The 16,814-nt window shown below is 36.4% G+C and overlaps 1 protein-coding gene and 1 pseudogene across 8 annotated transcripts; one reads left to right on the forward strand and one right to left on the reverse strand.

The window, feature by feature from the left end:
* Positions 1–10,858: 10,858 nt before the first annotated feature.
* Positions 10,859–11,509, reverse strand: LOC125480684 (annotated as a pseudogene).
* Positions 11,510–13,493: 1,984 nt separating this feature from the next.
* LOC103960235 (10 kDa chaperonin 1, chloroplastic) lies at positions 13,494–16,788 on the forward strand. Of its 8 annotated transcripts, none has more exons than XM_048591816.1 (8): positions 13,499–13,784; positions 13,930–13,988; positions 14,098–14,148; positions 15,371–15,436; positions 15,532–15,579; positions 15,752–15,781; positions 16,212–16,298; positions 16,454–16,788. In XM_048591816.1, exons 1-7 carry the CDS (start codon positions 13,697–13,699, stop codon positions 16,278–16,280), a joined length of 411 nt encoding a protein of 136 aa, XP_048447773.1. In that variant the 5' UTR covers positions 13,499–13,696; the 3' UTR covers positions 16,281–16,298; positions 16,454–16,788. The 8 variants fall into 8 exon arrangements, with proteins under 8 accessions (XP_048447778.1, XP_048447777.1, XP_048447776.1 ...); XM_048591817.1 differs by having other exon boundaries at positions 16,212–16,294; XM_048591814.1 differs by having other exon boundaries at positions 13,500–13,784; positions 16,480–16,788.
* The last annotated feature ends 26 nt before the right edge of the window (positions 16,789–16,814 follow it).

Consider the following 16,814-nt stretch of genomic DNA (forward strand, 5'->3'; position numbering starts at 1 on the left):
ACATGTTGGGAGAATTTTAGGTCAGAGTGGACTTGGGCTTTGCAAATGTCCTCTGGCCTTCCTTGGTTTGCTTTCCTACCAAATCATGGAATATCTCAAAAGAATTAGCACATCTTAGGAAATACCTCGGTTGAATCAATGACTCAAAGACAACATGATTAAGCAAATAATGGCTTGCTCAAGTGAGGCATGGTGTGGAAGCTAGAAGTTTGTTAGTTTATCATGAGACAAAGAGTTTGCAAGGTTGTGTGATATTCTAGGTTGGGTAATTTGGGCTTCCTAGGATGATAACAGGGCTTCTAATGGTAAGGGATGCTCAGAAAAAGGTTATAAAAAACACTAGGGTTGCATGAGTGAAGCCTCCTGAGGTTTAAGGTTGTTTGCATTTAGGGAGTCATCTTCCTAGCTTGGCGCAGCACAATCCTTCAGCCTCTCCTAACATTGTATCTCATCTCTTTCTAGGTTCCATTGTCTATCCTCCCTCTTGGATCACTTTTCTAAGGTTTCTAACTTCCCTTTTATAGGTGAATGGTTCCTTTCTAGGCTTCCTAAGGAATCTTTAGTTGTGGCTAAATTATCCTCCTTCTTTCTCATGGCGTAGCTGCAACCTTCTTTTTAAGTGTAAGACAGCCGAGCATCGTTGCGCTCATGAAGACTACGCTGCGCCTCCTTCCCGAGGCGCTGTTTTCTCGAGTCAGCTTCCACATGCGTTACTTCTGGTAACACGTTTCCTGACTTTCATGCTCGTTCTTTAGTGTGAGTTAGGAAGGGAAAGTATGCCTCTGTCTTCATTAAATGCATGTCTGGTTGGATTATCATGTGAACTTAAGGCCTGGGACTTGGTTCCTGCATAACTATATTGGTTGGCTTGCTAGGGAAATAAGGAAATTGGGTTTGTTTTCTCTCAAGCTTACTCGCTTAGACTTCAAAGATTATGGGCTTGGATCTTTGGGCTCCAAGCAGCCGAAGGTATTCCATAATCTTGACTCCGCACAGGCCCGATAAACTTTTGTAACCATCAACACCACAATTCACTTAGCAAGCCCTGGGCATGTGGCTTGGGATTACTTTAGCGTGAATAGTGGTTAGCGTGACAAAACTCGGTGTGATGAATATGCATGGATTGGCATGAGCGTGGTGTGATTTATACAAATGTCCAGTTTAATACTGTAGCATGGTATGATTGTGAAAATTTTTCTTTCTAAATTTCTTGCGTTTGGACTTGGCTTGGAACTTGTATGACAATTAGGCTTTGGGACTTGATTGGGCTTATATATGACATTTTTAGGCCTCAACACAACCAAAAGGTCCTCAATCCAAAGAAACTTTAATAACACATAAATGACTAACTTGGTCAAACTAATTGCCACTGAACTGGTGGATTTAAGGGCGAGACATGCTAAACTGGTGGATTTAAGGGCGAGACATGCATGAGAATAATATATGCATCCAAGTCTTAAAATCAACCACACTCAAAATCGTGGGACTAAGATGGCACTTAAAGCCTAAGAAACTTCATTCCCCTAATGAAAAGGTCAAGCACTTTGTGAATTAGCATATGAGAACTTCTATGCACAAAACATTCAATATAACAAACCTGAGGACACTTTTTAACCATGTGCAACCCCAACTTTAAAGAGAAACTAACAACGAACCAACTAGTGTCCAAACCAACATGAATTTTGTGTGCAGCACCATCAACGAAGATACCAATTCCAACAAAGAAGACCCAATAGGACTCAGTAACAACCAACAAAAAAATTAAATATTCACGAATAACCTCACCATGAAGGCACTTATCAATGAAAATATTAAGATGAAAAGTAGATATGCAACAATCCATGAGAAGATAAAGGAGGAATGCTAGAAAATGGTGAGAGGGGTTGCCACCGGTCCCAAGCCAGAGTAAGGGGCCAATGGCTATTGAATTTGTAGATTTAGGGTTTGGTAAGAGGAAGGAGAGAGAGAGAGGAGAGAACGGCTTGTTGGGTTTGTACTGGCTTTTTGTAGCTGTGTTTGGAAAAAACTCTTAGAGCCTGTTTGGTACTCTATTTGAGTTCAATTTTTTTTTTTAACTCAAATACTATTTTCAATTCCTAACTCAAATCTTTGTTTGGTAAGTCTATTTTGCAAAACCTGGACTAAAAAATAACTAAAAAACTAGCCTAAAATTTGAGATTACTAGCGATTATCATCCAAAGCCCCGACCCCGCTAACATCAAAGCTTACGTTCAAGTATGACGTGAAATTAGCAACTCTTCGTCATATGTGAACAAAACCCACTTGAAAACAACAAGATTCATAGTATGACGTGAAATTCAGAGTTACATATCAAGTATCCAAGATCTTGGGTCTTGGTGGTAATGGCGACGCAACTCTTTGAGGTGGGGATGGTTGTTCTATCTGTGTTGGTAACAAACTAAGTTTTCAACGTTTTAAGATTTAAAATAGTTTCCAGGTTACATGATAAACAAGTTTTTGGATTGTAATAAAAATTATTATTAAGAGAAGTCCATCCAAGTTGTTTTTAAGAATTATAAAAAAAAAAAAATTAGTAGAATATCAAACAGACCCTTATATTATAGATGTTATTGATATACTCCTGAATTATGAATGAAATTTTTAGTTTATAAACCTCAATTTAAATACTAAATGGGAAATGGAATATCAAGATATATGTGTGTATGTGTGTGTGTGTGTATTTTTTTCCTACCGAGGCTTGAGGTATCCCACATTGCGAAGGGTAAGAGTAATTTTTAGTGGGGTCTGAAAAGGCTAAAGACGTTTCAGCACACCCCTAACCACATTCAAATGATACATGTCATCCAAATGCTCTCAACCAAGGAATCACTTGTGTTCTTACCAGCTTCGTGCCTCGAATCTCAAACTAAGGAGCAACCCGACTTGAAAATATACCATATTTCTACTGGACTGGACCACTTGATGTTAGAATATCAAGACATGATTCACGTTAGTTTTTACTTTTTACTATTTTTATTACTTGTAACCTCCAAATAGAATCCGGTGCGCGGTGATTGAAATTTAATTGAAGCACTATTGATGGCCAAATATGCATGTGTGTCCTAGGTGAGTGTTTTAGGTCCACTATGTATGGGACCGTTAGATCATATATGGCCAGACTTTAGTTGTGCCTAAGATTGTATTATTAAAGCTCTTGGTGGTTGATTTCATCATAAATATGATATACTCTATGACCTGAGATTTAGTTAAGTTTGTGTACTCGTAGCCCTGAGGTGGTAGATAAGATGTTTAATGTACATTAATTAGCTCATTTTTCTAATTGGTGGTTGATTTCATCATAAATATGATCACATTTTCTATATATCTTGGACTCAAAAATTGAATGATGAAGAGACATAAATAAATAGTGTAAGAAGGAAGACTAATAAAACGGCCCAAATTAGGATAAGGACTTGTAAAATACGAGTATATTGTCACTATGACGTCTGATACTAATGGGAGTATTTTTGTTTACTATTATAACTATGGTGTACGCTTATTGTTCACCTAATCAATTGATACATGTCCTTTCACCTAACTCTAGTTAAATTTCACATTGAGTGTTACTTTTTTAATTTAAAAAAAAAAAAAATTAAACAAGGTTAGGTGAAAGGATACGTGTAAATTAATTAGGAGTATAGTGAGCATATACTATGGTTTATGGTAATGAGCAAAAATGCGCTCCCTATACTAATAGTGCAACAACACATACATAGTTTTTTTTTTTTTTTTTTTTTTAGCACATGACGATGTACTGACCCCAAATAACATATTAATTGTGTTTACACATGTCATATAAGTTTTTTTCAAAAAAAAAAAACTTTTTAAGTGGTTGGTTCTTGAAGGTTTGTTATATTTGTCGGGGATGTATGACGAACCAATTTAGAGTGTTCTTGAATGGAATTTGGACTGCCCTTTCAAATATATTATTTATCTACTACTTTTATGCCGCTGAAATTAATTATTATGTAGAACCTTCCCTTTTTTTTTTTTTTTTCTTTTTTTCTTTTTTTTTACCAAATTATGTATAACCTAATTTTCTTGATCAGTGAAAAACAAATATCCCCAATCTGTTTCTAATCAGTTAAAGTATATTTAAACGAAAATTACCATCAAACGAACAGCTAGTTGATAACTAATAGACTTGGGGATGAGTTTAGCCTATAATAAGCAAGCAATAGTGTGGTTCAAATTTTCTTTTAACGAAAATCGAACCTAAAACATCTCATTTACAAATAAAAAGAAATATCAGTAGACTGTAGCACTAAGTGGCTATGCACAACCAAATTTGAATTTAACAATATATTTACACCGAAGAGGTGATCTGATTTAGATTAAGTCATGCAATGAATCTGCTGATATAGTAATGTGGTACCGAATTTGTTATGTTTGAGTTCGATAAAAAAGAAAAGGAGAGTCTATAATCTTATATGTCGTTGTCTTTTTGGGTCCTCGGGGGATCCTGATTCATGAACTTTCTCTATGTTGGCTTGAATTCAGAGTCATCATCCTTGTCATACATTTGCTACCATGCATATATGTTGTCATTTACAACTTTAGTGACATTCATAAATAAACACACACATGCATATATAAGAGGTATTTAAAGGAAGGGATTCTCATTTATTTTTAAATGGATATTAGTTGTGGGATCTCTACCACATCGAACTTTAACGATCTGAACCGTAGATTTTTCAAGTTAGATCTCATAGATTATCCTTGTAAAATATTAGCCAAATTGGAAGTATTTGAGACATCTAATTGAATTCAAAGAAATTGATGAACACTTTGTTCCATAACAAACAATGAAATTCATTGTGATAATTAAATAGGCAATGGTTTTGGATTAAATTGAATTTTTGGAAAGGTAATTTATGAATTGAGACTTACAAATAGACAGTTTGAATCGTTGAAATTTGACGTGTAGTGAGCTCTACAACTAAATCATATTTTTACCCAAAAGTCAATTCATCTCAAGACACTTGTCTATATAATATCCACGAAAATGTGGAAATATCGGACCCTTATTTTGTTTCTTGAAGAAGCATGAATATTCATTCCACTTTATACGCAAAATGAACGTATCAATCAAATTATTGAACAGGAGTAGTTGTTTACCATAATACATGGACACAAAAAATATAGGGAGACTTTGGATGCGGTTCTTAGTTAGAAATATTCTTTGATTCAAACCTTGTTGGTTTTTTATTTTTGATCGAGATCCCTGAAATCAATGTGAGAATTTATTTCTATGTACGTTGTTATATGTTTTAAATTAAAAATTAGAAGTTTTAGTTGTTTATATAAATGAGATTTTAAATAAAAAACCATAATTTGTGGGATTAAAAATATTAAAATATAGATATACTATTGTGTGTGATTATATATATATAAACAAGGGTACATTCATCAAAATTAACCAAAAAAAATTATTGTATCAAAACATGGGTACATTCTTCAAAATCAAAACAACAAAAAAAAGAAGATATTAGGCTTAATAACATTAGTAAATTTCTTCGATTAAACTTGACATGGATACATTTTAAAGTCAAAGAAAAAATAATGTACCCATATAAGTTTAAAAATGGATTAAAAAAATTGAATAGATTTTATATATAAAAAAAGGGTACATTCTACATATAACAAAATAAAAAGTTTTACATGAATAGGTACATATAATTAGCATGGGTACATTTAGCAAAAATAAAAAGTACAAATAAAAAAAAATATGGGTACGAATACAAATAAACATTAAAAAATATGGGCACAAAAAGAAATTAATATATGGGTACAAATTAAAATTGAAAAGAAAATTGGTACAAATTAAAAATGGGTACAAGCTAAAACTAAAAATATATGATAAAAAATTTAGTTATAAATATAAATATAAAAATTGTAACATTTTTAACATTAAATGAATATATTTAGAAATAAAAAAAAATATTTTATTATTGAAATAATTATTGATGTTATTAATACCCAAGGGCCTTGATCAAAAATTGAAAAGGAATAGGATTTTAATCAATGGAATAGCAAAAAGAAGGATAAGAACCTAATTTCTCCAAAAATATAATAGTTACAAAATTGCATAGGTATAGCTCAGTGTTCATAGTTTATATCATGTAATTTATATTTGTATACCTAAAGCATTCAACAGAAAAATGGAGAGCTTGTTGGTACTTTAAAAAGTCATTCTCTACTCTTATCTAGCTTTTTACACTCCCATTTTACTCGTTTTAGCTTAAGGAGTCGGTTTTCATTTTTTTTAGCCTCTAATACACATATATTGTATTTCTAGGCATCGGATTGAATAATTCAAATACAAACAACGTACAAAATTAAATAAGAATGTGTAAGAGTAGAAAAAAGTGTGTGTTTATCATTTCTCAAATAATAAAGGAGAAAGAAATGCATAATTACTATTTTTAAAGTATTAACAACAATTTCCTAAAAACTGCAAGTTAGCGGCCAACCATTGTTGTCTCTCATCTCATATCAGGTCGTGCGCCCATTTTTTATATTTTTCCATATGCAAATGTTTGAAAGTATTTTATTTTTCATTTACTTGATTGGTTAAGACTTGCATCTCTCTATGAGAAAATGCACATATATCAATTAGGGATGACAATTTAACCAGTCAAACTCAATCCCCGCATGTAACCAACCCGAACAGTTCAGTTTTGAGGATCTAATTTCGGTTATTTCAGAGTTATGGATAAGAATTAGGTAAATTGTCCAGTTTCGGGTTCGGTTATTGTTATTGGGGTATTGCCCCAAATCCGTACCTGAAACTGACCCGTTTTCATTTTTTAGTATCCTTTTGGATTATCATGAACTTTTTAAGAAATGCTGAGTATTGGGGGTTGTTATACTTTCTAGATTTGGATTTGAAAAATAGTTTATATTATGCATATGATGCTTATAAAACCATCTCCAATGGAGATGTCAAATTAAAATGTCAAATTTCATTTTTATAATGGTGTGGCAAAATAACTGACACACCCCAACCGAGATCAGGGCATGCTGGCCGTCACGTGGAGGTGACGTAGCCATGTGCACAGTGCGGAAGCTAAAGGAAATAATATAAAAGTACGAATAATTTAAAACTAGCATATGTAATGTGATAAAATAAGTGCTAGCGTAAGTGAGACGCTGAATTCAGAGCCTAAAGACTACAGCAGTCCAAAGAGAAGATACAACAATAGTGCACCCGAAGGTGACCCTACATCGGTGCGTGTCTGTCAGAAATGTCGAGACGTCCTCTGGGAAAACCACCGAACCCGCTAAGCTACTAGAACCTGGAGGGGTGCAAAACAAAAGCGTGAGTGGGCAAAAACAAATTCTTTGAAAACCATTTCATAAAATACATTCTAACCCCTCGCCATAAAACCTGTATACTTCCTAGAAAATAAACATATATACGTAGGTATAAATATGCCAAATATGCTCAAGGGTATGCCATCATGCTCAAAGGTATGCCGTCATGCTCAAAACCTCATAATAATATGCAAGTGCTCAGGTATAAACCGTGTCAAAACTTATCACTGGCAGCCGGAGTCACCTAAAGTGACCTGTACGGCTGAATCTAGAGCTCAAATCTCAATCTCAACAGCTAAACCTGCCCACGAGTCGGAACCACCTATAGTGGTCTGTACGACAGGCCTGGGTGCGATACATACAAACGCTCTAATGCTACGATCACGTGAAGACTGTGCGAATAATCGCGGGTCACCTATGAGTCGGAACCACCTATAGTGGTCTGTACGACAGGACTGTGCACCTAACTTGGATCCAAGCTGAGCGTGTGGTGCGGGAAGTGAACAACACGTGAAGGACTGTGCCCTACTCTGGGCGGGAGCACTAACACCGGGGGTGCAGGTTATGAGCTCTCTAAGCATCTCTAATCACTATTGAATGCATATATGAAATAACGCTTACCTGGCACTTACTTGTGCCTCCACAGCACCATTAAATATATACATACACATAACTGAATTTATAAATAAACGTAGATGCAACTGATCATGCATAACCACCAATTATATAAAAGAAACGGCATATAACGAATAAGCATTTATACTAATTTCTAGGAATTATATGTATATAAGTATATACGGAAAACCAAAAGCCCACTCACTGGTATGTGGAAGGGTCGTAGCCCCCCTGCCTCGAGTGTGCACGCTCGTCCTCGGGATAGGAATCACCTATATGCGAATTAACTATAAAAACGTTAACTTTAAAGCACATAACCTTCCGTTCAAAATAACTTCTCATACATTGCTCAAAATGGACAAATGAATATACCAACGTGCTCTACACAACCTCAGGATCACAACCATATTTTTAAAATAATTTTTGGACCTCTCACGCGCCCCCACGCGCCAAAATAGGCACGGACCTACGCGCCCCCACGTGCCGTGCACACTGACGGTGTCAATTGACGCCGTCAGGAATATTCCGTTAAAACTCCGGAATATTCCGTTAAACTTAACCGGATACCGTTACTGCCGTTAGGAATATTCCGTTAAAATTAACGGAATATTCCTGTTTCTTCTCCGGCCTACCCTCGCCGGACTCCGGTCACCGGAAAACTGGGAAAACTTTAAACTCACTATTCTCCTTCGTTTTTCAACCAATTTTCATGATTCTTGAACCAAAATGAAGCTTAGACCTAGGTGAATCACGATAGACTACTTTTAAAGGCTAAAAACCACACGATCATACCTGTCTTCAAACTCAAAAACCGGCCAACTTCGAACCAAGCTTTCCCGACGTCCAAATTTGTCCAACGAAGCACTTCGAGGGTCCTGGGAACCTCACAAACACAACTACAAGCTTCAAAATCCCAAAAACTAGCTAGGTTAAATTTGCATGAACAGTACTCAAATCTGAGCTTAAGAAATCGACGTGAAAACGACTGGTTTCTCACCTGGAAATGGTACAGCTGTACTCCCACGAGCTTCACGAGCTCGAATATGGCCTTAGTTTCTTCAATCTGTGATGATTTGGTTTAGTTGTGTGTGTGTGTCCGTACGTTGCAGGAAGAAGAAGAAGAATAGAGGACTCGGGGGAGAGAGAGAGACAGGGAAAGTGACAGAGGAAGAGGGAGAGTGAGACAGTGTGTGTGCAGGTGTGGGTGTGGTCCAACACATGCCACACACACAAAACAACCAATTACGTCAAAAAAAACGAACTAGGGGCAAAGTTGACAATTCACATGTACGTTTTAATATTTCCGGGACGGGATGTCACAATAACATTTTGTAAACTCTTTTATTCCAATTGAGATGTCAAATTAAAATTTTGTTTTGGTTATTTATAAAATCAAGTGGGGCCATAATTTAATAATAAAATAATCAATAAGTGAAGAAAAATAAAAAAAATATGTGGGCCCATTTTTAAAATAAAACAAAAAATTTTTATGTAGGATTTTTGCATCTCCTTTCAAACCAGAAACCAACCTTTTTGTCAAAATAGTCCAAGTAGAATTTTAACATCTCCTTCATCTGGAGATACTCTAAAGTGTCTTTCTTGTTTGTTTAAGAATCACTCATTAATTAGATGAAGTTTAGCAAGTGTAATAGAATTTTTTTTTTTTTTTCATGTGAAAGAAATATTATAATGGGTAAAACCGTTACTCAATGGGAAATTTGTAACCCGATGAGTTTGGTTATGGGAATCCCTGTTTGGGATTCTCCAGTTTTGGGTTCAGCTATGAGGATGGCATATCTGAATCCAATCCACCTCGTTGCATCCTAATCTCACCTCTTGCGAATGACGTATATTTACTATATAAATTTTACAATTTGAATTGTTCAACTTCTTAATCTTCATTGAAGATTAACCCTATATAACCCTATATATAAAAAATAAATCAAATCGAAGATTGTTTTATGCATTCAAATGTATGAAACAAATCGACAATGCGAGTACCAAAGTATATATTCATGATGGACCGTCCATTAACATTTGAATGACCAAATGATCTATGATTCAATGATTATTTTGTAGAAATGATCTTCAAATAAAGATTCAGAAATTGCACGGTTCCAATAATAGTGTTTATACAATGAAAATACGTTATTCGTAAGGAGTGAGATATGTGCATTCCCCTGTAGGAGAAGCAAGTATTATCCAACTTGAGTAGTGTAATTCACAAAAATTTGAAAATTTAACACTAATCTACAGTAGGGAAAATAAGGGAGAATTTAAACAAAAGACGTACTGAGTTGAAGAAGAATGTCAAGACAAGAAGAGTTTTGAGTACCTATGAAATGATTATTGGGTGCTCTTTTATGTCGAATTTCAGTTTAAACTGAGTAGTGAGTACCCACCGGAATAATAACAGGCCCAAATCACAACCTGTGCTGAAGTCTTGTTAAGAGTTTAGATGTCAGGCCCATACTCAACTTTGAACAATGCCACTCTTTTTCTGTCCCGGAAACATAGTCTTGATTAAAATGAACAGTACACTATGAGGGTGAAACTAGTATTACGTTTGAGTGATATTTCTTATGTCTAACCCATTGTATAGGGTAGCTTTAACTCCCACTTTGTATCGTACAAAGGAGACGATATCAGTTTTGCAAAGTCACGATACGCAGATAAAATGTGACTGTTCAATCACCTGGACAACCTATTTAGAGAGTGCTAATGTTTTATACCAATAAAATTCATGAAGGAAGAACCTAACAAGAATCAAAGGAGAAAAAAGCAAAGAAATAAATTGGAATCCAAAGTTTTTGGTCTGTCTGTCTGCATATCACGCTCTTCTCAAGTCAATCTGTAACAAAATTTTCGGGCATTCTCTAGTGAAATATCTCAGAGTGGTAATGAATCACAAATTGACATTCAACTGTTGCAAAAGATAAACAGCACATAGAAAAGCGATGATCTTAACATTTCTCAGCAGCGAGGAATCATTCCTTTGACCTGCACTACATGGTAAGCTGCTTCCACTGTAGCAACCTTTCTTCTGATGGATCCCTTCACCGCGATTTTCTAGTACAAACGTGGAGTTTGTCTTCCCATTGCGGAAGGGAACACTCCAGAAGAATGGCCCTTTGTGAACCCGAACCATTCGTACTCCCACCTCAGTATGTGATTTATTTCTCAGAATTGATAATGCCTTGTTGTCTCGAACAAGAACATGTGCAAACGCTAGTGAGGGCTCAAGATACTTCGATTAGCAACCCACAATACGGGCAGTTATGGTGTCGAAAGTGGGTAGTTCCACACCACAATTCGGGGCAAAAACTTGGGTGAAGTCATCTTCAGATGGTTTACAGTTCACGGTGTTGTTGCTAGGGCAGTTTCCCTTGCACAACTCAGCATATTGCAGGGCAATGCACCCGAGTCCAGGACTGTCATTTAGTTTTGGAAGTTTATGAGCTGTTCGATTGTTGTTGATTATCTCAACAAGTTCATTTGCAGGGTTTCCTAAGGGAGAAACTGCACTCAATGTCACGAAATCAACATATGTGGTCATACAAAATACAATCACTATCTCCAAAATAAGATACACTCTTAACAAACAAGTAGTCCAAAATGATGACCACGTTTTCTAAGTTAATCCAATTACATTGATCTGACAGTTCAGGAATCATATGCGGGATGGGACAAAGTCAGCAACGACACCACTCTTTCCAACTCTCACCAAAGAAGTCCTACAAGTACCCTGATGAACAATTAGTTGGGATTCTGGTCCCTGCATTTTGTTAATAATTGTGGAAGGGAAAAAGAGTACCCTGATGAACAACAGTAAGATTGAGACCGATGAATTGGTTTTGCCATTGCGGATTTTGGATGGATTAATATTTGAGAATATTGTCGAAAACTAATGGAGGCTATGGTATTCTTAATCTTTAGTTATGCAAATATTCATGAGAAAAGCTAATTAGCCGTTCATCTATTGCCAAAGTGCACAAAACACGCTGATAATTATTACAATGTTAGAATCCAACCACTTCACTTTCCTGATGTGGAGGAATTCACACTCTCAACACGTCCCCTCACGTGTGCAGTTACTTACGCTAAACACGCAGACAATACTTCTCAGACACAATTCTAAAAGTACTGATTAAAAATGCGGTCATCTTTATGACCACCATTTGAGGGAACTAGTCAACCCTAGCTAGGAAATTTCAGCACAATTCCTAGCTGTAAAACGTAAAAGCTCAAACAAGTTATAATTTTAGAGGAAAGATAAAAAACAATCTGCAAGTTGAGATTGATAGTAATAGTACCGTGGTTTTTGGAGCAAACAAGAGGTGCTAGTAGTAGATGACTCAAGATTATGAGGCACCCCCAGCAACAAAGTTGCTTCTTCACCATAATCTCTCGCTTGTGAGAAAAATTTGGGTTTTGCTTTACTAAGAAAAAGGAGAGAGAAAGGAAAGTAGAGAATAATATGACAAGGGTATTGATTATTTGTTCATGGAAAATACGGGATAGATGTGTTTGGCTGGTGGGAAAATGCGAGTGAGAAAGCAGAGAGATTTTCCGAGAAGAGGAAAGGGGAAAAAAGTGTGGGGAGGAAAGTGCTTGAATACCGATGGAGTGTTGCAGAGTTTACGAACAAAAGGATGGGTGGTGGTGGACCCTTGTAGCCATTGTGTGTTCTGTGCGTGGATTTCCTTTGGTTTAGAAAAATGTAGAGGAATTGAAAAGATTGGAATTGGGCTAGTGGTCCTTTGTCGGACAAGTTGAGTTCTTGCATGATGAGATTGAAAAGATTGGAATTGGGCTAGTGGCCCTTTATCATAGAAGTTGAATTCTTGTATGTTAGCGTGAATTTGAACTTTGTTGGTAGCTAGTATAGCATCTAATTTAACAAAATCTATCGTTTGACAAAAAAGAAAAATTGGAATTGGGTGATGGATTAACGAAGGGGAGAGAGGGTTTTTGGGCCAGCTGTTGCAACACCAAACCATTTGTTAGAAAGACAAGAGTCAATGATCGCGTCATCACGCAACCTAATTAGGTTACCACTTGGATCTGGTTCGACGTTATTTTGACCTAACTCGATGATCGTCAGGTTCATCTGGGTGACATTTAGACCGACCTGATGGATGCCGAGCCCAAATCGTGGATGCTGAACTCCCAACATGAAGATTCTCAAATCAATTTGGAAACTGTCGAACCTGACAGTATAACCTCCGAACTTGGATAACAACTTAGATGGATTGATAATAAGTCGAAGTAACATCTTAGTCTAACAAGACAATGTCATGTGTTAATCTAATTCCATATGACATTTGTTCTTAAACGGATATAACCGTAATAGTGTACCCAAACCATCCAAGTCCTCTCTCTCGAAAGTGACTTGGTGACTGTCAGGTCGGACCACTTTTTGCATTACGGAACAAAGTTTGATACGCTTCTATTGCCCACAAAAAAGTTAACTAGCCCAGCCCAAGAAATCATAAACGGGCTCTAAACAAACATTGCAGCAGACCCAACTAATCTCAGTTTTGGTAGCACACACAACGCAACAACAGAAAACGTCGGGGAGCCGAACCATCTAGAACTCTGCTGGTTCAGCGACTCTGTCCTTATCTCACACCACCAGGCACCAGGGTTTAAGATATCTCCGCCACTTCTTCCAACCCCAGCATTTCTTCACTCTCTCTGCAGCTCCTCTAATATACCCCTTTACCTTTGTTAGAGCTCTGCCATGGCTTCTACTTTCGTCACACTACCAACCCCTTTGCTGTACAAACCCAACACTGCTTCTCTGTCCAACAGCCAGAAGCTACTCCCAGGTGTGTTGAATTTACTTCATTTCCAAACCCTTTTCTTAGTTTCTCGTATCTCTGTAAAATTTCTGTACTTTTTTTTTTTTTAATTTTTTTTTTATTATGAAATGTTGTTGATTTTGATGAATTGTGAAATGGGTTTCGCTCTCAGGTCTGCGGAGGAACTCTTTGAGAGTCGACGCAATTGCCACGAAATGGGAACCCACCAAGGTTTGTTGGGGTTCTGCACATTTTAATGTTTGATGTCTTCTTTTATTTTGGCGACAAATTGCATTATCGGAGTTTTGTGATTTTTGTGATGGTGATTTGTGGGTGGCAGGTGGTTCCGCAAGCTGACAGAGTGCTTATTCGTCTCGAGGAGCTCCCTCAGGTATGCTGGCTTTTGGTCTTACCATTGTGTTTGGAAGTCTGGAGTGGCAACTTTATACGATTATCTTTTATTAGTCAGATTCCGAAACATCTGTGTCAATGGCTATTTAGTTGAGTATTTGAGCTTTTTGAAGATCCGTAACATTGTCAAATGGCTTAATGTACTGCTACGAATTGCATTCCTATGACAGTTGTGAAGATCCGTAACATTGTCAAATGGCTTAATAATTTCCTTTTAAATATAAATATGTATGTTTTTGTTGGTTCATTTCATGTTTATGTGGTGAAGATCACCCTAAAAAATCATAAAATATGATTATATTTGTATATCATCTCTACGGTATCCTTCCACTTGTCCTATCATTGTGATATCATACCATGGTGCATTCAATAACACATTATGTTAAATAGTGTAGATATAATCGATCCTATGTTATCATGATTGTTGTATGTTATCCTTGTGTATGTACTATGTAGAAATTTTCTATGAAGTTAAGCTATTGTATGAGGGCCTGTGAAATGGGAAGAGTGCCATTGGAGGAAACTTAACGGTGGAATGGTACCTGGTTTCAGGCAAAAGAGTGCCATTTGAATGATTTTTTCATGGCTTGAAGACATATTTATAGTATAATTCTTCTTTGTGGTCTTGTAGGTCTTCTTTCTAACTTTAATCAAAAGATTTTCAGTTAAGCAATAGCTTTTTATGGGATAGTATCTCCTAATTAGGTCCCCTGTATTAGTTTTATATTCTGGCAGGATATGTCTCGGATTGTATTAGGTTGATTCATACTAGTGACACTTGGGCTCAGTGTATTCTTTTTTACGTGTGACTCCTGGATGTTCAAATTCAAGTAGTTTGATAATAGGTGTCAAACTTGACCGAGGATCTTGAGATCGACCAGGAGTAAACCTTCAGTAGGGTTCCAAAGTGCAAACTATACTAACAATCTTGAACTCGATCAGGTTTAAAAGCCAAGTTCGCATTAGAGGCATTGTAATTAGGTATAACCTTTGGAATTTAAGGGTTTAGGTTTAGTCTTCTATATCCAAGTTCGCATGAGATGCTTTCCAAATGAAAATGGTTTGTATTTTTGGTTAGCATTTACTATGTTTGTCTCATAGAATACCTCAAAACAGATTTCATGTTAATTGCTGGCATTTAGTTGCCTTGAAAGCAGTTGGTTTTAAAACAGACTTCATTGTTTACTTTTCCTATGCCACAGAAATCAGCTGGAGGAGTTTTGCTGCCCAAGTCAGCTGTTAAATTTGAACGCTATCTTATGGGAGAAGTATGCCTACACTTTCTTTTTTGCATGTTTCCTGTTCTTTATTTTGAAGTAAGTAGTTGAATCTCAGGATAATTTACAAGCATTGTTATTCTCAGATTCTTTCTGTTGGTGCTGACGTTGGGGAAGTGAAGGCTGGAAAGAAGGTGAGTAATTAAAAGGTTCCCAAATAATGATAACAATTTTCTGGTGTGAATTAATGTTGGTTTTTTAAACTAAGCATTAAGTTTCTGACCAACTGAAGTTTTCTGTTATTTAGAAGTAGCGAGTTAGGTGCTTAACATGTCATCATAATGGAAATGCTTATTCATTTTGCAGGTTCTTTTTTCGGACATAAATGCATATGAGGTAAATAGAATAAGTTCATGTTGAGTTATTCCACTTATATTTTGGTTTTCCTGTGACTTTATTCCATGACACTGTTAACCTAATCCCGGCTGTCTAGCATTATTAGTGGTTTTCAATTTCCCGCTCCCCCTCCACACCTATGTTGCCGGGCCACCTTTCTTTCATTAGTTTTCTAGGTAAAGCTCAAGTGTCTTTAGTTTCTAGTTCTTTACATGCACAATTTTAGTGTTGAGCACAGCTGACAGAAAATTGCCACGCCTTGCTGTATAAGCCAATAACGGCTGACTGTAAAATATGGAACGGAGTAGAGATGTAATATATTCGTTGTAAACCGAAGTCTGTTGTGGAAATGTTCTGCTGTGATCCATGTAATGGCTGCATGTTGATGCTTACACAATGAATTGACATTGTCTTCAAAATTTGGTTTCAGGTGGATTTGGGAGTAGATGGGAGGCATTGCTTCTGCAAAGAGAGTGAATTATTGGCCGTAGTCGAATAAAGTTTCAGCTCCGAGTAGGTACAATGGTTTACATGATTGTTTCATGAGACTTTTCGTTGTCAGGATGTTTTTCCTTGTGGTGTCTCTCAATTCGCAAAACTATATATTCAACTCAAATTTGTAGACAACACTTTTTTGCATTAATTTATGTCATTTGATCTTCTTTAATTCAGTCGCTCCAATGACTGAAAATTGACAGGAGTGTGCTGAAGGTAAAAAGAGGTGTGTGGATGGCACCATCTGTATTTAACCTCCTTTGTGAAATGCAAGCTATGATAATCCGAAAATAATGATGCAAAATTGGACGTAGAGGGCATCTCGTAAAGATGGAGGCCGTTTCGTAAGGATGGCGGGGAAGGAACGATTTGTGTACATTGGTTATTGTTTGTTTATAAAAGTAAACTCCTGATTTTTCTCTTGAATTTTCATCTAACATTTAATTTATCCCCTAAACTTTTAAATTGGAAAATCAAGGACTTAAACTAATTTTTATTTATATTTTTGCTGATTTCCCCCGAATTGCTAGGTTTTTTA

This window comes from the organism of the source record quoted next, unplaced genomic scaffold (genome assembly GCF_019419815.1).
Source record: "Pyrus x bretschneideri cultivar Hongxiangsu unplaced genomic scaffold, Pyrus_bretschneideri_v1 Contig35, whole genome shotgun sequence".
In the NCBI taxonomy this organism is placed as follows: Eukaryota; Viridiplantae; Streptophyta; class Magnoliopsida; order Rosales; family Rosaceae; genus Pyrus; species Pyrus x bretschneideri.